This window comes from Lathamus discolor, chromosome 12 (assembly GCF_037157495.1).
Source record: "Lathamus discolor isolate bLatDis1 chromosome 12, bLatDis1.hap1, whole genome shotgun sequence".
Classification (NCBI taxonomy): domain Eukaryota; kingdom Metazoa; phylum Chordata; class Aves; order Psittaciformes; family Psittacidae; genus Lathamus; species Lathamus discolor.
In genome coordinates, this window is record NC_088895.1 from 3353368 (window position 1) to 3374031 (window position 20664).

The window sequence follows — 20664 nt, forward strand, 5'->3', positions numbered from 1 at the left end:
ACGGGCGCTCCACGGCGTTATAACACCTATGTCTACAATGAACATCCATCACCCGTGAGCCGTCTCGGAGCGATCCCCGGTACCGCAGCACGGGGTGGGGGGGGGGGGGGGTACGGGTACAACCGTACCCATAGAGCGACACCGGGGGCCCCGCTCACCTGCGCTGGCTGCCCGGTCTGGCTCCGAGACCCGGAGCATCGGCCCATGGAGGGGCGAATGCGGGCGGCGGGGTGCGGGCGGCCGCGGGGCTCCCGAACAGGGACTCGTCCACGAACGATGCCCGAGGGTAACGACGGCGGCCACGCTGGGTTCCTCCACGCATGGTCCGGCTCCGCTCCGCTCCGCCCCGGAAGGAGCCGGACCATGCGTGGAGCAGTTCCGTTTCCGCCGCCGTTACCGACATGGCGCCGGCGCGCGCCCGCCGCCAGACCCGGGACGCGCCGGTACCGGAGGGGGAGGGAGGGGGGGGCCCGGCGCGCGCGTCCCCGCGTCCCCTGCACGCGCGTCCCCGCGTCCCCTGCGCCCGTGGCAACGCGCCACGTGTGTCCCTGTGCACGTGGCCCCGCGGCCACCGCGTGCTGCTGGGCCTGGTACGGGTGTCCCCCATACTGGTGTGCCAGTACCGGAGTCGCCAGTGGTGGTGGCCCACATACTGGTGTGCCAGTGCCAGTGTCCCAGTACTGATGTCCCCCATGCTGGTGTCCCAGTGCCAGTGTCCCAGTACTGATGTCCCCCATAGTGGTGTCCCAGTACCAATGTCCCAGTACTGATATCTCCCATACTGGTGTCCCAGTACTGATGTCCCCCATAGTGGTGTCCCAGTTCCAGTGTCCCAGTGCCAATGTCCCAGTACTGATGTCCCCCATACTGGTGTCCCAGTTCCAGTGTCCCAGTGCCAGTGTCCCAGTACTGATGCCCCCATACTGGTGTCCCAGTACTTATGTCCCCCATACTGGTGTCCCAGTGCCAGTGTCCGAGTACTGATGTCCCCCATACTGGCGTGCCAGTGCCAATATCCCAATACTGATGTCCCCCATACTGGTGTGCCAGTGCCAGTGTCCCAGGACTGATGTCCCCCATGCTGGTGTCCCAGTGCCAATGTCACAGTACTGATGTCCCACATACTGGTGTCCCAGTGCCAATGTCCCAGTACTGATGTCCCCCATACTGGTGTCTCAGTGCCAATGTCCCAGTACTGATGTCCCCCATACTGGTGTCCCAGTGCCAGTGTCCCAGTATTGCTGTCCCTTGTACTGGTGTCCCAGTACCAATGTCCCTGTATTGATGTCCCCCATACTGGTGTCCCAGTGCCAGTGCCCCAGTATTTATATCCCACATACTGGTGTCCCAGTGCCAGTGTCCCAGTGCCAGTGTCTCAGTACTGATATCCCCCATACTGGTGTCCCAGTGCCAGTGTCCCAGTATTTATATCCCACATACTGGTGTCCCAGTGCCAGTGTCCCAGTATTTATATCCCACATACTGGTGTCCCAGTGCCAGTGTCCCAGTACTGATGTCCCCCATAGTGGTGTCCCAGTGCCAGTGTCCCAGTGCCAATGTCTCAGTACTGATATCCCCCATACTGGTGTCCCAGCGCCAGTGTCCCAGTATTGCTGTCCCTTGTACTGGTGTCCCAGTACCAATGTCCCTGTATTGATGTCCCCCATACTGGTGTCCCAGTGCCAGTGTCCCAGTATTTATATCCCCCATACTGGTGTCCCAGTGCCAGTGTCCCAGTACTGATGTCCCCCATAGTGGTGTCCCAGTGCCAGTGTCCCAGTGCCAATGTCCCAGTACTGATGTTCCCCATACTGGTGTCCCAGTGCCAGTGTCCCAGTGCCAATGTCCCAGTACTGATATCCCCCATACTGGTGTCTCAGTACCGATATCCCCATTACCAGTGTAAGTAACCAGTCCCAGTACTGACGTCCCCAGCCCTGCTGTCCCAGTGCCAGTATCCCCAGTATTGCTGTCCCAGTATCAGTGTCCCCAGTACCAGTGTCCATGCCCTCCATGCTGGCAATGCAGAGCTGCCATCCCTGGCACCACTGTGGCCGCAGCCGTGTCCCCGCTGTCCCCAGGTCCCTGTGTCCCCACTGCCCGCCTTCCCCAGCACCAAGGAGGAGGAGGATGCCGAGCTGGACACGCGGGCCCTGGTGCGGGCCCAGAACCAGAAGAAGAAGAAATCCGGTGGCTTCCAGTCCATGGGTGCGTGTGGGGCCCGGGGCAGCGGTACCCGAGTGGGGACCATCCCTCACCTGCACCCCTTCACCCATCCCCGCAGGCCTCAGCTACCCCGTCTTCAAGGGCATCATGAAGAAGGGCTACAAGGTGCCCACCCCCATCCAGAGGAAGGTGAGCGCGGTGGGTCCCTGCCGTGGGGCGGTGGGCCGGTGACGGTGCCGGTGACGGTGCCGTGTCCCGCAGAGCATCCCCGCCATCCTGCGCGGCCGGGACGTGGTGGCGATGGCGCGGACGGGCAGCGGGAAGACGGCGTGCTTCCTCATCCCCATGTTCGAGCGGCTCAAGGCGCCCAGCCAGGCCGGGGCGCGCGCCCTCGTCCTGTCACCCACCCGAGAGCTGGCCCTGCAGACCCTCAAGTTCACCAAGGAGGTATGGGGTCAACAACGGGGTCAATGGGGTCAACAATGGGGTGAATGGGGACAACAGCAGGGTCAGTGGGGTCAACAATGGGGTGAATGGGGTCAACAACGGGATGAATGGGGTCAACAACGGGGTCAGTGGGGTCAACAACAGGGTGAATGGGGACAACAGCAGGGTCAGTGGGGTCAACGACGGGGTCAATGGGGTCAACAACGGGATGAATGGGGTCAACAACGGGGTCAGTGGGGACAACAACGGGGTGAATGGGGACAACAGCGGGGTCAATGGGGACAACAATGGGGTGAATGGGGACAACAACGGGGTGAATGGGGACAACAGTGGGGTGAATGGGGACAACAGTGGGGTCAACAACGGGGTGAATGGGGACAACAACGGGGTGAATGGGGAAAACAGTGGGGTGAATGGGGAAAACAACGGGGTGAATGGGGACCACAATGGGGTGAATGGGGTCAACAACGGGGTGAATGGGGACAACAGCGGGGTCAGTGGGGTGAATGGGGACAGTGAGGGGAAGGGGTTTGGTTTTCCCCCCCCCCCCCCAACACGTTTGTTTCTCACCCCGCAGCTGGGCAGGTTCACAGGCCTGAAGACAGCCCTGATCCTGGGAGGAGACAAGTGAGTTGTCCCCATGTGCCCACTAAAGCCTCCCCGGAGCCTGGCGAGGGGCTGAGCTGCTCTGTACCGCTTGGTATGTCCCAGCCTCTCCCCGCTCCCGCAGGATGGAGGACCAGTTCGCTGCCCTGCATGAGAACCCCGACATGTGAGTGGGGCCATGGGGAGGGGGCACAGTGGGGAAGTGGCCCCGAGAGCCCTCTGGGGACATCGGTGGTGCTTGCAGCCAGGACGCCTGATGGATGCTTCCTGGTTTTCCCTTGGAGCATCTTCCTTTGCTCCCCATGGGGAACAGTGGAGGCTGTATTGGGTTGGATTTGGGACCTGCGCCAGCAATGGAGTGGGGACACTGTGCCCCCCCCCGACCCTGGTCCCATCACCAGCTCTGTCCCTGCAGAATCATTGCCACTCCTGGGCGCCTGGTGCACGTGGCGGTGGAGATGAAGCTGAAGCTGCACACGGTGGAGTACGTGGTGTTCGACGAGGCCGACAGGTCCGCGGTGGGGGGGGCCCCACACATGGGGTGGGCTGGGCACAGAGGGACCGAAGAGGCGCTGCCATGTCCCGTGTCCCCTCCCTGCAGGCTCTTTGAGATGGGCTTTGCCGAGCAGCTCCAGGAGATCATCGCCCGGCTCCCGGACTGCCACCAGACCGTGCTCTTCTCCGCCACGCTGCCCAAGCTGCTCGTGGAGTTCGCCCGGGCTGGTGAGAGCACGGGGCAGGGACCCGGCATGATCCCGCAGCTGGGCTGGGGCCAGGCCTGCCCAAACGGAGCTGGGATAGCGCTGGGCCGAGCGGGCGTCCCGGAGCCGCGCGGTGGGGCTGGTCCTGGTAGCGAACCCACGTGTGACACGTGTGCTGTGTGTCACCGCGCCCCGCAGGCCTCACCGAGCCCATGCTGATCCGGCTGGATGTGGAGTCCAAGCTCAGCGAGCAGCTCAAGGTGAGATGGGTTGGTGGGGGGGGGTGGTTTGAGATGGGCTTTGTGCCCCCAACCCCTGCAAGCACCCTGTGGTGCTTGAGGAGGGGGCAGAGGGTGGCAGCGTGTGGTGTGGGGACGCAGTGGGGCTGAGCTGTGCCCCCCTTTGCAGCTGGCTTTCTTCCACGTGCGCGGGGACGACAAGCCGGCCGTGCTGCTCCATCTGCTCCGCACTGTGGTGAAGCCCCAGGACCAGACGGTCGTCTTCGTGGCCACCAAGCACCACACGGAGTATCTCAAGGAGGCAAGTGGCATTTGGGGGTGCCCAGCCTGTACCCCTGTGAAAGGGCAGGGGGCTGGGAGGGACTGGGACCCCTTCCCAGGCCCATGTGGGGTGTGCATTGGTGGGAATAGAATCACAGAATGGTTTGGGTTGGAAAGGACCTTAAAGATCACCCAGTTCCAACCCCCTGCCATGGGCAGGGACACCTCACACTAAACCATCCCACCCAAGGCTGTGTCCAGCCTGGCCTTGAACTCTGCCAGGGATGGAGCACTCACAACCTCCCTGGGCACGTCTCTGCTGGAGTCTCTGCCTGTTTTGCTGGGTTGCAGGAGAAATCCCAGGATGCGATCCCATGGAGGTGCTGCATCCACTTACCCCTTGCAGAGAGCGGGATGTGGGGTCTGGGTGGGCACGCTGGGCTCTCGGGGCCCTGGTTTTTGCCTGTGGGTGCGTTCCCTGGTGGGATCTGATCCCCGTTGCCCACTCCCCAGCTGCTGACGGCGCAGGGCATCCGCTGCACACACATCTACAGCTCGCTGGACCAGACCGCCCGCAAGATCAACATCGCCAAGTTCTCCCAGGGCAAGTGCCCGGTGCTGCTGGTCACCGACGTGGCCGCCCGTGGGCTCGACATCCCCATGCTGGACAACGTCATCAACTACAGCTTCCCCGCCAAGGCCAAGCTCTTCCTGCACCGTGTCGGTGGGTGCCGGTGCCCTGCGCAGGGTGCATTGCAACCAGGGGGTCCCTCGTGGTGACAAGGAGGGTGCGAGTCCCTTGTCCCCTGTTTCATAGAATCATAGAATGGTTCGGGTTGGAAAGGACCTTAATACCATCCAGTTCCAACCCCCCTGCCATGGGCAGGGACACCTCACACTAAACCATCCCGCACAAGGCTTCATCCAGCCTGGCCTTGAACACTGCCAGGGATGGAGCACTCACAATCTCCCTGGGCAACCCATTCCAGTGCCTCACCACCCTCACAGTAAAGAACTTCCTCCTTATATCCAATCTAAACTTCCCCTGTTTCAGTTTTAATCCATTACCCCTTGTCCCCGGTGCCTGTTAGGCTGGCACTGCTGATCCTGCCTTGATGGGGATATCTCTGGGACAGGAGCTGACATCAGAGCACAAAGCAGTGTCAGAAACATCCCCGATCTCCCCCCTCGACTTTTGGGGCAGGGCTGGTGCCTTCCCTTTACGATGGCACCAGGATGAGCTCCCCTTTTCCCCCTTCCCAACAACCCACATCCCCTTGCCACCCATGCCCACCTGGTAAATGTCACATGCATGTGCTCCCAATGGCACCAGTAAGGCCCTGCTGGGTTTCCATCAGGCTTGGGCTCTGGGTTCCCGCTCTCCTCCATCCCTTCCCAGGTCGTGTGGCCCGAGCCGGCCGAAGCGGCACTGCCTACTCACTGGTGGCTCCCGATGAGATGCCCTATGTCTTTGATCTCCATCTCTTCCTGGGGCACCCGCTTGTCCTCGCTGGTACCCAGGAGATGCCTGCTGGTAAGGTCCAACCTGGGACACTGGTTTTTTCCATTGCATGGAGGGATATGTTTCCCCAGACATGTTGGGGCTGCTGATTTAACACCACTGAGCTCCCCATGGCCATTTGCTCTATTAAATCCTATACTGCTGCCATGCCAGCGCGCTGATGTGGTGTCTCCTGGCACCGCAGATGCTGGTGGGGTCCTGGGCCGTGTCCCCCAGAGCCTGGTGGACGATGAGGAGTGCCTGCTGCTCACGGACCACGAGGGCTCCCTCGAGCTGCGGAGCCTGCGCCGTGTGGCTGACAATGCCCACAAGCAGTACCTGAGGTCCCGGCCCGGCCCCTCGCCAGAGTCCATCAAGAGGGCAAAAGACATGGACGTGTCCCAGCTTGGCATCCACCCTCTCTTCAGTGAGTTGCTTTGGGGACACCGAGGGAGGGGACCGCCATTCCCATCACCAGGAGCTGATCCGTGCCCTCTCTCCCTCCCTGTGTTCCTCAGGCGCTCGCTTTGAAGACACGGAGCTGGAGAGGCTGAAGTTTGTGGACAGCATTAAAAGCTACAAGTCCAAGGCGGTGAGTTGAGACCCGGTCTCTGTCCGAGTTGGGTGGGAGGGCAGGTCCGTGCCGCTCATCCCATTCCCACTCTGGGATCAGACCATCTTTGAGATCAACGCCACATCCCGGACGCTGGCCAGCACCGTGATGCGCTCCAAGCGGCGCCACGACCGTGCCCTCATTGAGAAGTACCAGCGCGGGCAGCAGGAGAAGCGGGCGGCAGCTCTCAAAGGGCAGGGGCTGTGCCCGGCCCCCCCTGCCCCTGAGCAGGGAGAAGGCGACAAGGAGGAAGACCTCCAGGTAATGGGGCAGGGATGGGGACTGGCCCTGGACACACGGACCGGGAGCTCCAGGCTGTGCCGGGGGCTGATGCCGTGGTTTGCAGGGGCCTTCCTTGATCCCTTCCAGGACGTGTTCTCCAACGTCTCGGGTCGGAAGCGAAAGCAGGGCCGAGGGGCAGAAGGCGGCCCCAGGAAGAAGCTGCAGCAGTCGGCACAGCAGGACAAGGACTTCTACATCCCATACAGGCCCAAGGACTTCGAGAGCGAGAGGGGGTGAGTCTGGGGCTGGGGGGGGTCTCCTGCTGCTGCCCTGCCCCAGCGGGGCTGCTCTCACTGCCCGCCCTTTGCAGGCTGAGCGTTGGTGGCGAGGGCAGCCCCTTCGAGCAGCAGGCAGCCGGAGCCGTGCTGGATCTCATGGGCGATGAAAACCACAACCTGAACAAGAGCAGGCAGCTGCTCAAGTGGTGAGTGGGGACTGGCTGTGGGCTGGGGGGGTGGGATCAGGGCTGGGGGCGGGGGGTCCCTTCACCCTCCGCTCTGTCACAGGGACCGCAAGAAGAAGCGTTTCGTGGGGCAGACGGGCCAGGAGGACAAGAAGAAGGTGAAGACGGAAAGCGGGCGCTACATCAGCAGCTCCTACAAGAACAACCTGTATCCTGCCCGTGACTGCGCCCTGCTCCTGGGGAGCCATCCCCTACCCACGGCGGGGCAGGGGTGGGGGGGAGGCCGGTCAGACACCGCAGTGGGTCGGGCAATGGGGAGCCACCGCACGTCCCCTTAACGCCCCGCCGCAGCTATGAGAAGTGGAAGCAGAAGTACAAGGTTGACGAGCGGGATGAGGACGAGGAAGAGGGACGCAGCCGGGAGCAGCTCCGCGGGAGGCACCGGCGCGGGCACGGTGAGTACCTGGAGAAAGGGGTGAAGCCCCCCCCCTCCGCCATCATCCTCCCCATTGCCTCACCCCAAGCCTGGCCGTGTCCCCCCTGCAGGGCCCGCGCAGGCCCCGGCGCGGGTGCGCTCGGAGCTGAAGAACAAGCAGCAGATCCTGAAGCAGCGCAAGAGAGCGGCCAAGCAGCGGTTCCTGCAGAGCGGGGGCCTGAAGCGCCTCAAGGCCCGCAACCGGCAGCGCGTGCAGGAGCTGCGGCAGATGGCCTTCGGGCGCAGGGTGCGGGGCACCAAGAAGGGCAAGATGAGGAAGAGGGTGTAAGGATGGGGGCTGAGCCCCGGCGGCTCCCCCCTCGCCTGGGCTGGGCTCCGGGGAAAGGGGCATTAAATACATGGCCGGGTTGGAGCACTCGGGCTCCTCTCTGCGCCCGCTGGAAGCGCTGTGCCTGGGGTGATTCCTGCATTGGGCCACCACCAAGCAAATGCTGCGGGTGCACGGCTGGGTTATAACCATGGAATGGTTTGGGTGGAAGGGACCTTAAAGCTCCTCCAGCCCCAACCCCTGCCACGGGCAGGGACCCCTTCCACTGGAGCAGCTTGCTCCAAGCCCCTGTGTCCAACCTGGCCTTGAGCACTGCCAGGGATGGGGAGTATTTATTTGTGCTTTGATGGGAGATGCCTTCAGAACATGAAGCCCGAACATGAGCAGCAGCTCCCCCATCCTCTGTGGTGCCCAGGTCCCGCTTGCAGGAGGGTACCCCGTAGGGTCAGGCTCTGCCTTGGGGTGTCCCATGCCCTGCCCCAGTGCAGTGCCACCCCACTGTGCCTCTTGTGGGGGTCCCAGCCGTGTCAGGCAGTGACCTCCGTTCCCAGTGCTGTGGCTCCGTGCCGGCCATGGCAGCGGTGGTCCCAGGGGGTTACTCGTGGCTCGGTGGCACGCCGGCACCCCTGTGGTGCACGCTGGTGGCTGCAGGACACGGCCCCGGCTGCCTGGGGCGCAGCTCAGCACAGATGGCAGCCAGGTCCTGCATGCAGAGCAGCACCTGCGGACGGGAGCCTCATGCCACAGCCACCCGAGGACAGGAACAGCCCCGTGTGCCCCTGCCCGGGGGAGAGGCTGCACTGACCGTGTCCAGCTGCGCCTCGGTGTCCTCCAGGGCCACGTCGGTGCGGACCCTGAGCGGCGCAGTGGCGAGGTGGAAGAGGTTGAGCGCTGCCAGCTTGATCTGCGCCAGCAGCAGGGTCTTCTCGGTGGCCATGCTTTGGGCATGGGCCCAGCAGGACTCCTGGGCACAGAACAACAGAGAGCCCTTGCCCCACTTCCAGCCACGACCCCTGCAACCCCTCCCCTGATGGGACAGGGACACCGCGGGGTCCTGGCTGTGTCTCCCCCAAGCACGGCTGATGCTGCTTTATGGGCGCATGGGGAACCCCGGCTCAGCCCAGGGGATGTGCGCCAGCTTCCCCCCCACCACCACACTGGGGATCCCCCTCTTCGTCAGGTTTTGGGGTGCTTCTGCTGCCCCTCTCCTGGTCCTTATGCACCCCACGTCCCTCCTTACCCCCTGCAGCACCTCACGGTGGGCAGCCTCCAGGCACGCGCGGAGCTGGGCCCGCTCGGTGGCGATGCACAGGAGCTCCCCGAGGGTCTCCTCGCGGTACCCCCGGAGCTGTGCCCAGCCCCGTGCCAGCTGCTCCTGCCCCGCTTCTGCCTCCTGCGCCAGGGCTGCCCGCAGGGCCAGCAGTGCCTCGAAATGGGCCAGCATGGACGGGGCGTCCTGGAACTGGGTAGTGAGAGGGGGCTCAGAGCCCGCAGGGGAATGGGGGCCGCTGCGCCCCATGGGGCTGGCCCCACACAAGGAGCTTGGGGATGTGCTCACCTGCCCCGTCCTGGCCAGCACGTCCTGCAGGTAGCTGTGGAAGCGTTGGAGGCTCCGGAGGCGCTGGGCTAGGCGGTCCCTGCGCCCCTGCAGCCCTGCAAGCTGCTGGTGCAGGTGGGTGGCCTCAGCATCCTGCTCCGCTGCCTGTGCCCGCGCCTCTGCTGCTCGCTGCAGCGCCTGCTCCTGCCTCGCTGCTGAAGCCTGTGGTGTGGGGACGGGGTCAGCAGGACCCCCACGGCCGCCCCAGCCCCAACCCCTGCACAGCACCTTGAGGAAGGCAGTGAATTCGAGGACAACGTCCCGGAGCCGCTGTTCCCTCTGGTCCAGCCGCTGCCGGCGCTGTGCCAGGCGCTCCATCCTGTGCCGGACCTCCTGCAGGAACACGGGGGATGGCAGCATCCCATGGACAGCCCGCGCTGTGCCAGGGGCGCAGCACCTGGGCTGGGGACCCCCGGCGGGGCTGGGGTCAGCCCTTACCTCCCGCTGCCCCTGCAGCGCCCGCTGCACCTCCGCCACCTCCCGTCTCTTCAGCAGCAAGCGCATGGAGGGCCGCGGCGCGACACCGCCCGGCACCGGCACCATCCTGCCACGGGCCGCGTGGAGCTCACCGTGCCCAGGAGCGGGGAACCCGGCTCCATGGCACGAGCAGGACCCGCAGGGGCCACGGCTGCCGGGCTGGGCTCAGCACCGGGAGCAGGGCCTGCTTCTCCATGCGGGAGTTGGTGGTGGTGGCGTTATCCCTGCCTTCCCGGGCATCACCCACCCTCCCTCCCCACTTCAGCCTCACCCCCACTTGGAGCAGCGTTCCAAGGAATGGGATGGGCATCTTGGCACAACCGATTAGACCCTGGGGCATCCCCCTCTACCTCCCCACAGCCCACAGCGGGGCAGCACCTCTGCAGATGCCTCCTTCCAAGGGCGGCAGCGGGAGCTCTGCTCCTGGAGCAGGGGGAATGGTGTGAAAGGCACGCGGGAGCGTGTCGGGCAGCGCCTCTGCCCGTCCCCGGGGATGGATCTCACTCACGGCAGCCGCAGCTTGTCCCGGAAAGCCCTGCTCAGATGCTCCTCCAGGTCCAGGGCCATCCCTGCCGGCGCCTCCCCAGCGCGGAGGACGGGCAGCCGGGACGGCGACAGCACAACACCGTTGCCAGGGGCAGCCGCAGGCTCCGGCTGCTCCCTGGGCTTTTCCCGGCCGGCTCCAAGCACAGGGACTGCACTGGGGCTCCTGGGGACGCTTGCAGCCCTCTAAGCCCACCCCGCACTGCAGCGCCCCAGCCCGCAGCCCCTGCTCCAGGCTCCATCGCCCCTTCAGAGCGCGCCGCACACCACCAGGTCCCAAGCACTGCCCCACCGGGCGCTCAGGGGTGTCCCCATCCCTCCTCCCTCTCTCACTGCTCTCTCAGCACACTTCACCCCCTCTCTGCATGCCCAGGAATGCCTCCCCTTTCCACCCCACGCGCCATCAGACCCCCCTCATCCCCCGTTACCCTTCACATGCCCTCAGGTCCCCTCTGTGCACTCCCTTCTCCATCACTCCCACTCCACACAGTTGATTACTGCTGGTCCCCTCCTGCAGAGAGCCCTCTGCTCCTCTCCATGCGGATCCTGCTCCCCTCATCCCCTCCCTAAGTTCCCTCCGTGCTTCCCACCACAGCCGGGCACCCCCCTCAAAACCACTGCCAGGTAACCCCCAACTTAGGCATGGAGCAGCATTCCAGAAGGATTAAGGGAAAAATGTTTATAATAAAACCAATAAAGCCCCCTATGGTCAGCAGCACCCATGTCCTGCCCACGCATCACTTCTTTCTTCTGCCATCCCAGGACCATCGTGGCCCCGCAGTGACTTTCTCCATCGCACTCCTGCAACCCCAGCACTGGTCATGGGGACCAAGGCACAGCCCCATACTGATACCTGGGTCCATCAAGGGGAGCAGGCTACAGACACCCACTTGTGAGCTCTGCCTGCACCGGGTGCCACCTTGTTCAAAAGGCATCTGAGAGGAAGAGGAAGGTGAAAGGGGGGAAATGGAGACACGTGGCTGGGGAAGGACAGAGGGAAAGCTGGCGAAGGGGCGAGTGGAGAAGGCAGTGGGGATGCTCTGACCGATCCAGCCCGCTGAGGACAGCCTGTGCTCAGCCACACAGCAAGGATGTGCCCGGCCCTGGGCATCCAGCTGGAGCTCTGTGTGCTTCTGCTTCATGGAACTACGAGCCTTGTGTCTCCTCTCCCCTCATTTCCTCTGCAGAGCCCCTGCCGTGCTGCTCACCATCATCACCTGCGCAGGGCACAGAGCAGCAGCATCTCAGCAGGAGCCAAGGAGCCAGAGAACAGGAATTCCTTCCTGCCGGCAGGCAGAGGCTGCAGAAGGCACCAGGGCTCACCTTCCATAAGGCAGTTGAGATAAGGAGCCCGAACGCTGCTCCCGTTGACCAGCGCCAGCACCTCCTGCTTGGCGGAACTGCTCATGGCCTCTTCTTCCCCATCCCCATCGTCATCATCTGAGTCCACCAGCACTAGGACATCACCCGAGTCTTGATTCCTGCGAGGAGCAGAGCACGCAGACGCTAAAAGGCTGAGGACAGCCTGTCCTGACGCCCTCCAGCCTGTGCCCCTGGGCTTTGATCAGCCTCTACCCCAAAATGACCAACGTTGATGGACTCCTCCAACCCTGCACTAACCACGCGCAAACCCAGCTGGTTTCAGACCACCACCGCATTCTGCACTGCTTCCCATTCACTTCCCAAGTCCTCCAACCACTTCACAACCATTCATGTACTAAACTGCACCAGCCCCTCCAGAGAGGAGCCGTCCCCCCTCCTGTACCGGTGGGGAAATGCTGGCACCATGCCGCAGCTCCACAGCTGTGGGAAGAGGGGCAAGGGAAGGAGCAGGGCCAGGAGGAGCGCAAGCTGGAAGTGGGGAAGAAACCAGGTGCACCCACCCAAACCCCAAGGCGGCACTTGTTCATGTGCATCCTTCCTGAGGGGATAAGGACACGGTGCAAACCCGTTACTCCTCTTCGACTGCACTGTCCCTGTGCAACCCCAAAGTGACCGGGATCCTGCTCCTGCTCTGATGCCATGTGTCCCCCTCTCTCCCCTTCAACCTCTGGCTCCTGCACCCATGCCAGCCCCACCACCCGCTTCCACAGGCACAGCTCCCAGGTAAGGACAGCTTTGCTCTGGGAATGGCTCCTGCCTCAGAGGTGGGTCCCTCTCCTCTGACACAAGCCTCACTAGTGAGGCCTCATGGGACTGGGCTGAGGAACATCAGCACTTACCTGAATGCAGCACCTGAATGGGAGAGAAGGCAAGGGAAAGAGCATTAGAAACCAGCCCCAGAGCAGTCCTGGTTTTACTGCACAAGCCATGTCTACCCTGCCTGGAAGAGGATGGTCTCTGGCAGCCACACATGGAGGCTCAGCCAGGAAGGTGATCTGCCCATGTATGCAACGGCAGCATCAGAGGGGTCACAAGGAAAGGGGAGAAGGCCCATCACAGGACAGCTCCCTGGAGAAGGTGAGGGGAAGAGCACAGCTTCTGTTTCAAACCCACATGACAGGGTTTATGACCAGGAGCAGGGTGAGGCCCAAGGGCTGGGGTGATCATCAGTGCCTGACTCCAGCACATCCGGAAGGACAAGCAGGTTGGGGATAAAACCAGACCGACCCCCTCCCCGTACAGAGCAGAGCTCCTACCTCTGAGGCACAGCAGGGGACTGTAGTACAAGACAACCCCAGTGACGGTGAGGACAGCCAGCAGGGACAGGACCACCACAGCACCCACGACCCCAACAATGTTCACTGGCTCTGTGGAGAGGAGACACAGGAGGTCAGCTTGTCAGGGACACGGGTGGATGAGGAATTTTCAGCGCAAGTACCAGAGCAGGTCCTGGTGCTGTCTCAGCTCCCATTTCCCATCCCAGAAACAGTCTCACCAGCACAAAGGGTGAGGGTTTCAGCCACTCAAGCTTCATTGACTTAGAAAGAAGTGACCAGCGCAGCCACTGGGTTTGTGCCCACATACATTTAGTGACAGTAAATCAACCCCTGCCCACTGCACGTCGAGCAGCTTGGCTCTTGGAGGTGCTCCTCTGAGCTCACAATCCCCATGAGGGATTAAGGATGTCCCTCTCAGGCCCACTGCTCTGAGGGGAGGGGAATTGGTCCTTTTCACCCTGGGCTGAAGGGAGCCAGTCCTGCATCAACGCTTGCCACAAGAGCATGGGAAGCATCAAAAGACAGCTCCATACATCAAAGGATGTATGGAAGGCAAAGAAGACTCTAGTGGCAAATGGCCCCAGTGAGCTGTGTCCCCACAGTCCCCACTCACGCTTCACTGTGAGGCAGACGAAGAGCTCCCTCAGCCCCACGGGGTTCTGAGCCTTGCAGACGTAGCAGCCCCCATCGGTGGCCTGGGAGCAGTTCTGGATGGTGAGCCGGGACACGTTGCCCTCCTGGGCGATGAGGTACCTGCCTCCAGGCTGGATCTCTGCCCCTGGCTGGGTGATGCCCCGCAGCCACGTAAGCCTCGCTGATGGGGTGCTCTCGGTCACTCGGCACGTCAGGGTCACGCTGTCACCCACAAAGCAGGTCTTTGGGGGATCTGATTCCAGTGAAGGGATTTCTGAGCAGCCCCAGGGCAAGAGGAACAAGGAAAGAGTCGGGGAGGGAATGGAGGAGTTTAACAGAAGGAGCAATCAGCACCTGGCTGATCAATAATCATTAACAGGAGGAGGTCAGGCAGGAGTCTGGGCTTGAGCACTGAGGGTTTGGCATTCAGCTCACTCGCAGGACTGCAGCAGCCTCCCAAGGACAATCTGAGCAATTTCACACTGCTTTCCTGGCACCCATCTTTGTATCCCCAGTGGGACAGACAGATTTATATTTGCCAGTGGGAAGACGGCAGAGAGGGGAAAGGCAGCCCAGGATTGTTCCTTGGGATCAGCAGAGCTCTTGTGTAGCTCTGACAAAGGAGGATAAATACAGCTCAGGTTTCCCAAAGCAGCTTTAGTCAGATCCCTCAGCTGCCTGATGGGGGTCTGGGGACATCCATGACCTTCCTCCCCTAAGCCCAGCCCTACCAAACTTAATGTCAAGCTGAGCAAGGCACTAAAACCACCTCCCACTTTCACACAGTGCTTGCACAGGTGAAAAGCTTCGTGTGGGGAGATTCAGCCCCAGAAGATGTACCCGAAACACAACTCGCCTGCAGCTGTGCCCTGATGGATCTCAACTGCAGGACTTCCATGCCTTGGGCAGTCACCTCTGCACAAGCCCAGCCCTGCTCCTCCTAGCATCTCCCCCTGCAGCAGGCAAGTGCTTGAAAGCAGCAAGTGCCTGCAAGCCTGTCTTGCCTGAGCCCTGCTTTAGTGCTCTGGAGGGCAGAGGATGACCAGAGCTGCTGCCTGCCCCGCCATCAGCAGGCTCATGACTGGCCATTAAGGTGGGCAAGAGAACTCACTTATCTCCACAGTGCACGTGGGCTCCTCCTGCCTGACCACGTGGCTCCCCACACACTTGAACACTTTGCGGTGGGAGAGGTGGGAGCTGTTGAGCGTTTCCACGTGGGTGTCCGAGGAGCTCGTGGAGCTGAGCACCCAGCTCGAGTTCTCCAGGTCCTGGCCCTCTTCTCTCCAGTGCAGGGTGGGGTGGGGATACCCCCCAGGCCAGCTGCAAACCAGCTGCAGCATCAGCCCCGATGCGGAGGTCTCAGCCCAGCACTTTGGGGTTGACTGGGGTGGATCTATCAGAAAGGACATCACGTGGTTAGAGACACTTTCAGGTCACAGCTCTTGGTGCCCCAGGGGCTGGAACTCCCCCAGGGTTTGACATCATTCCCCTTGAAACCTTCCTGGTTTCCCTGCTTTATCTCCTCCCTGACCTGTGTCCCACAGCCCCAGGGGAGCACAGCTCTGAAGGACAGCCAACAGAGACCAAGCAGGGGCTGTCACAGCAGCCACAGCCAAGCCTTGGGGGACTATTGCACAGGGAGGAAAAAGATCATTGTCACAGCTTTATCCAATGGAGCACCTAAAGCATAAGATAAGCACCTAAAAACACAGTGGGGGAACCAAATCTCCACCCTGCCCTTGGTCCTCATGCCACAGCTACGAAGGGGTGACACCGATTCACGCTACTTGACAACAAGGCTCTACCTGTCCCCATCACTGAGACAAGCATTGAGATTTCTCAAGGGAACATGGAAAGCATCAGGGCTCTTGCCCAGGGACAAGCCACCAGCTCCTCAGAGCCACCAGCTCCAAGCTGGAGCACTCCCCCAGCACACGCAGTGCATGGTGAAGGAAGAGGCTGTTCCTAATGTACAAGGTGCTCTGCCCACAGGGTGACTCCAGCTTGCAGAGCCACAGATACGTGCCACTGAAGCCAAAGCAAGCGTGCTCTGCTCCTGCCCAGCACCACTGTCACTGCCACATGGTATTGCTCATGTGCACAGCACACTCTGTGTCCACACCACGCTGCAGCAGCGGGGACAAACTCCAGCAGCAGGGTAAGTCACTGCTGGCCTTGTGCCTGGGCCACCTCATCACCCCAACGACTGTGTTTGTTATTTAAATACAGGAACCACAGGAACATGGTGTCAGGAGCAGGGCAGAAGCCAATAGAAACCCAAGAGCAAGCCCTCAGGCAGAGCAGGGCTTTATGCAGCAAGAGTTCCCGAGTGTCTCCCATGGGATGGTTCCTCAGGCACACACCCATGCTTAGACAGACACAGTGTCCGTTTAACAGCCACAGGGATTCTGGACTCTGATCCAGGCAGCATTAGCACACTGTGCCCCTGTGGCTGGCTTACCTGACCCAACCAGACACCACTGAGAGCTCAGCCCCACACAGGAGGTGTCAGAGGGATGCCTGGGATTTATTCTGTGGAGTGTTTATTCAAGTGACTTTCAAATGACAAAGGAAACAAGCCACCATCATGGCAAAACCCCTGTGAGCTCCACTCATACCTTCCTGGGGCTTGGCTTTCCAGGAACTATAGACACACAGCTCGTATAATCTTTGAAACCATCCAGCTTTGGCAAGGAATTTCTTGACACCACTTCCTCTGCCTCAGCTCTGGGGAGGATCACAACTGACCCCAAACCCTGGCTGTGGATAACAACAGCAACCTGTCAGCCTCAACCACCACAAACTGCCCCACTTCGAGAGGCAGACCCAGCACAGGAGGAATGTGCTTCACATTCTGGACTCCCAGGCTCTCCCAGTACAACTCCAGTGCCTAAATGCCAACAGAGATCTGTTCCCAACGCGTTAACAAACCATAAAGACCTAAAAACCTCCAATCTCCCTCAACCAAAACACCAGCAAAAAGGATCTCATGCCCACAGAAAAGCCCACAGCAGCTTGTATCACATTGGATGCAACCATATCCAGGAATCCCTCGGAGATGTGCAATGCACACCTTATGCTTCCCATCCAGAACAAACACAGACCAGCAGCTCAAGGCAGGGCTGCACCTTTGTTGTGTTGCCAGCAGCTCTACTGCTTGTGGGTGTTTTAAATGCAGTGTTGAGCAAACAGAGAACTTTTACTGCAACCCATGAGACAGCTGAGAAGCTTCAACCTCTAGTGTTTGCTGATGCTGCTTCTGCTGACCTAAAGCACCACCAGAAACACCTCTCTTGCCTATTTCAGGGCACACCACTGTCCCAGGTCACCTCTGGAAATTAATTTACACGTTAATCCCAGGCTAATCAATGAAGCTCAGAGGCAGCACCAACACTCAGCATGCCATAGGTATCTTTTGCTCTTGTGGGTTTGGCACCAGTGCTCCAGATTGAGGGCTCCCCCTCCTCAGTGCTGTGCCTGCATGTATATATTCTCTGAAGCAGGCTGGGCTTTGAGTCCCTCACTCCAGCTCTCTGTGACCCTGCAAAGCTCATCTGCAAGTGCCTTGACACAGGAATGAATGTGACCTTTCCGAGCTTGAATCTGTACAGAACAGGCACAACTTTTACAAACACCGAGGAGGAAGCAACACCCTGAATGCAAACAGAAAACACCTCTCACATACAGCAGGCGTTGACAGAAAGCCCAGCATGAAAGGAAGGGGCCGACAGAGCACAGAGTGTCACCAAAACACGCAGACTGACAACAGCCCTTCCCTCTCCTCAACCCTGTAACATGGACTCAGCTGGCACAGAGGCCAGCAGCTCAGAGCCCAGCTCACAGCTGATTTGACTTAGGGAAGGGTCCAAGAATGGCACCAGCCACAGGACCTCCTAATGTGGACGAGGCTGTTGCACAGAAGAGATGAGGCATCCAGGGAGGATAATGGTCCTGCACCAGCAGTGTGCAATGTGACTTGAGAGCTCTCCAGCCTGTGCTTGTGAAGGGTTCGAAGGGGAAGAATGAACGAAACACAGATGGGAGAGAGCACCAAAACACACAACAGGACAAAAAGCTGAAAGAATGGCCTGCGCTGGCACGCTCCCAGCAGTAAATTTAAGGAATGGGGTGTTTCCATCAAATTCGGAAGGCTGCACTGCCAGACCTGGCACAGACAACTTCTGAGCTGAGGTCCCTCCATTCTCCCACTGAAAGGAGCAGCACAGCACATCGATTTCAAACAGTCTGTAAGGCAGTAAGCAGCAGCCCCCATCCTAACATATATCAAGTCAGCCACGTTCTGAGGCACAGGACCAAGCACAGGATATGAAAGATCTGTCCAAAAACTAGTTCATCTTCACCAACGAGGAAGGAACTGAAGAGACAGAGTGAAGACTTCACTGCTGGCGCTTCATCCTCAGCATCACACACAACTGATCCTTGACAGACCTTATAGATACACAGCCTGGTGCTTGTGAGTGAACCTGTAACTGAGCAGCACCAGCCTGCCCACAGGTTTTGCTCGATGTGGCCACCTTGCCCTATTTGACATTGCTTTTCCAGCACTGCAAATGAATGCGGGCTCCTGTGGGACTGAGGGGAGGGAATTCGAGACGCAGGACAAACTTACTGGCTACCAGGAGCTGGACCCTGTGCTCATGGTCCGTCTTGTTCAGCACCTCCTTGCAGGTGTAGTTGCCTTCATCCTGCGCACGCAGCTCTGTGATGCTCAGAGAGCTGTTGTCAACCAGGGAGAAGCGGACATCCGGGGGGAAGGCGACCCTTGAGGAGAAGAGCGGGGGGAAAGAGCGTGGATCCCCTTGGAACCACAGCACCTCGGTGGCTTCTTTGGAGACATTGCGGCACAAAAGGAGGATGCTTCCTCCAACCTTCCCGAAGACCACTTCCTCTGTTCCTGCAAAACGGAAGGGACAGCGTTAGGGATGTAGGGAACTGGCAAAGCCCTCTTCTGCCAGCAAAGACCTATATATCTCTCTCTCTATATCTATATATCTATCTCACATATATATATATGATATATATTACACACAATGACCTGTATCTATATATGGTATATAAGAAAGACCTGTATACATATATATTATACACAAAGAGCTGTACATATATATACGATATATATCATACACAAAGACCTGTATATATAGATGATATATATTATATGCAAAGACCTGTTTATATATATATGATACATATTACACGCAAGGCCTGTATACATATATATACATTACACACAATGACCTGTACACATGTATATATATTACACACAATGACCTGTACATATGCATATATATTACACACAACGACCTGTATATATAGATGATACATATGCAAAGACCTATATATATATATATATATGGTATATATTATACACAAAGACCTGTATATATACATATATGAAATATAGATATACACACACAAAGACACGGTATCTGTTCAGGTCTCTGTGATATACACCAGCCATCGGAGGTGCTTGTTAAGGGCCCTGCAGCCAAACTATCCCCAGTACCCATTTGGCACTACAAATGTTCGCTGTAGACACGATCAAGAGGAGGGACGCAGCTTAAGAGACCCAACAGGAAAGCAAGCACAAAGCACTTCTGCCACAGAGGAGGCCAACAGAGACCCGAAGGCGAGCAGTGTTTGAGCACCCATACAGCGAACAGCAACGGCCACGCTTGGCCACGTTCCGGGGACCACTTGTCCACGTAGCCGCATCCCTGGGGAGCTCAGGCTCCGAAAAGGAGACGAAAGCCACCCCAGTGTTGGTGATGAGGAAGATGGAAAACTGATGGAAAACTGATGGAAAACTGATGGAAAACTGATGGAAAACTCAGGAACGGCCGAGACCCCCCTCCCCTGCCTTCACTGCCAATGGCATCCCACAGGGCTCTGCAGCAGTCCCCCCTTCCACCCCCCCTCAGCATCCGCCCCGCTTGCTTCCAACGGGAACCGCGTTATTTTATGCACACAAAAAAGTACTTTTTAACCCGAGAAACCCGCACCGGGGCCGGCCGCCGAGCTGCGCTCAGGTGCGCGCCGGGCTGAGGTGAGGGCTGTCATGGCCACCGCCCGGCGCTCGCCGCTCTCCTGCCCTCAGCCCCCCGCTACCTGCGGCGTCCCGGCGCGGCACCAGCCTCCACACACACAGGGCGAGGAAGAACCGCGCTGGCGGCGTCCTGCTGGGGAGCCGCATCGCCGCCGCAACGAGCCTCCCGGCCCCCGCCCCGGCCAGCGGGCAGGGGAAGAAGGCGGGCAGCTCCGGCCGGGCCCGCCCGCCTGCCGCTGCGCCGGCCGGGGCCGGGGGTCCCTGGGTCGGACCCCGCCATCTTGGAGGCCGCCATCTTGGGCGCCCCCCCGGCCGCGCCCGCCATCTTGGGTACCCCCCTCAGGGCCGGTTGTGCTGCCCGGGGAGCCGGGCTATGGCCGCGGGCGCAGCCCCGGGGTCGGGGATGGTTAGCAGGACGAGGATGGTGCTTCCACAGCAAACCGAAGCAGAGGTAGTAAGCGAAACCCCCCACCCAGAGGATCGGCCGTAATTCAACGGCTTAGAGACACCCCAAGAGCAACGGGAGCGGGAAGCGCAGCGGTAAATGGCTGCGAGCTTCGCCACAAGCGGTGTGGTGCTTGGCGATGGCGTTAAAAAACAGGCAACAGGTGAAGGCAAAACTGGGCAGAAGCAGAGCACGGAGGAGGATGGGGAGGAGGAGGAAGCAGGTGGAAGGGGCAGAGGATGAGCTGCTCTGCAGCTGG

At 60.1% G+C, this 20664-nt stretch overlaps 3 protein-coding genes across 5 annotated transcripts; 1 reads left to right on the forward strand and 2 right to left on the reverse strand.

Moving 5' to 3' along the window:
- Positions 1-358: 358 nt before the first annotated feature.
- Positions 359-8098, forward strand: DDX54 (DEAD-box helicase 54). Of its 2 annotated transcripts, XM_065693154.1 has the most exons (20): positions 359-443; positions 2082-2208; positions 2285-2355; positions 2428-2613; positions 3191-3240; positions 3344-3385; positions 3635-3730; positions 3821-3942; positions 4119-4180; positions 4329-4460; positions 4934-5144; positions 5820-5954; positions 6127-6348; positions 6440-6513; positions 6595-6795; positions 6904-7049; positions 7127-7240; positions 7323-7427; positions 7571-7674; positions 7766-8098. In XM_065693154.1, exons 1-20 carry the CDS (start codon positions 402-404, stop codon positions 7981-7983), a joined length of 2460 nt encoding a protein of 819 aa, XP_065549226.1. In that variant the 5' UTR covers positions 359-401; the 3' UTR covers positions 7984-8098. The 2 variants fall into 2 exon arrangements, with proteins under 2 accessions (XP_065549226.1, XP_065549227.1); XM_065693155.1 differs by lacking the exons at positions 359-443; positions 2082-2208; positions 2285-2355 and having other exon boundaries at positions 2593-2613; positions 3325-3385.
- Positions 8099-8283: 185 nt separating this feature from the next.
- CFAP73 (cilia and flagella associated protein 73) lies at positions 8284-10291 on the reverse strand. The gene is made up of 6 exons (XM_065693159.1): positions 10019-10291; positions 9809-9913; positions 9542-9742; positions 9224-9445; positions 8789-8947; positions 8284-8704 (listed from the first exon to the last, which is right to left on the reverse strand). Exons 1-6 carry the CDS (start codon positions 10121-10123, stop codon positions 8579-8581), a joined length of 918 nt encoding a protein of 305 aa, XP_065549231.1. The 5' UTR covers positions 10124-10291; the 3' UTR covers positions 8284-8578.
- Positions 10292-11264: 973 nt separating this feature from the next.
- Positions 11265-20224, reverse strand: VSIG10 (V-set and immunoglobulin domain containing 10). 2 transcript variants are annotated; one of them, XM_065693158.1, is made up of 8 exons: positions 20023-20224; positions 18524-18808; positions 15005-15286; positions 13874-14167; positions 13240-13350; positions 12823-12835; positions 11924-12081; positions 11265-11817 (listed from the first exon to the last, which is right to left on the reverse strand). In XM_065693158.1, the coding sequence occupies exons 1-8, from the start codon at positions 20105-20107 to the stop codon at positions 11747-11749; spliced, it is 1299 nt and encodes a 432-aa protein (XP_065549230.1). In that variant the 5' UTR covers positions 20108-20224; the 3' UTR covers positions 11265-11746. The 2 variants fall into 2 exon arrangements, with proteins under 2 accessions (XP_065549230.1, XP_065549229.1); XM_065693157.1 differs by lacking the exon at positions 20023-20224 and adding an exon at positions 19917-20015.
- Between the last annotated feature and the right edge of the window lie 440 nt (positions 20225-20664).

Excerpts from the sequence above, each read along its gene's own strand:
- CFAP73 (XM_065693159.1), bottom strand. The coding sequence starts at position 10,123 with ATGGTGCCGGTGCCGGGCGGTGTCGCGCCGCGGCCCTCCATGCGCTTG. Across the intron at positions 9,914-10,018 it reads CGCTGCAGGGGCAGCGGGAG|GAGGTCCGGCACAGGATGGA; the intron begins GTAAGGGCTGAC and ends GTGTTCCTGCAG. Across the intron at positions 8,948-9,223 it reads ACCGTGAGGTGCTGCAGGGG|GAGTCCTGCTGGGCCCATGC; the intron begins GTAAGGAGGGAC and ends TTCTGTGCCCAG.
- DDX54 (XM_065693154.1), top strand. The coding sequence starts at position 402 with ATGGCGCCGGCGCGCGCCCGCCGCCAGACCCGGGACGCGCCG. Across the intron at positions 2,356-2,427 it reads CCACCCCCATCCAGAGGAAG|AGCATCCCCGCCATCCTGCG; the intron begins GTGAGCGCGGTG and ends CGTGTCCCGCAG. Across the intron at positions 5,955-6,126 it reads TACCCAGGAGATGCCTGCTG|ATGCTGGTGGGGTCCTGGGC; the intron begins GTAAGGTCCAAC and ends CTGGCACCGCAG.
- VSIG10 (XM_065693158.1), bottom strand. The coding sequence starts at position 20,107 with ATGCGGCTCCCCAGCAGGACGCCGCCAGCGCGGTTCTTCCTCGCCCTG. Across the intron at positions 13,351-13,873 it reads CGTCTGCCTCACAGTGAAGC|AGCCAGTGAACATTGTTGGG; the intron begins GTGAGTGGGGAC and ends TCCTCTCCACAG. Across the intron at positions 11,818-11,923 it reads TCTCAACTGCCTTATGGAAG|GTGATGATGGTGAGCAGCAC; the intron begins GTGAGCCCTGGT and ends TGCCCTGCGCAG.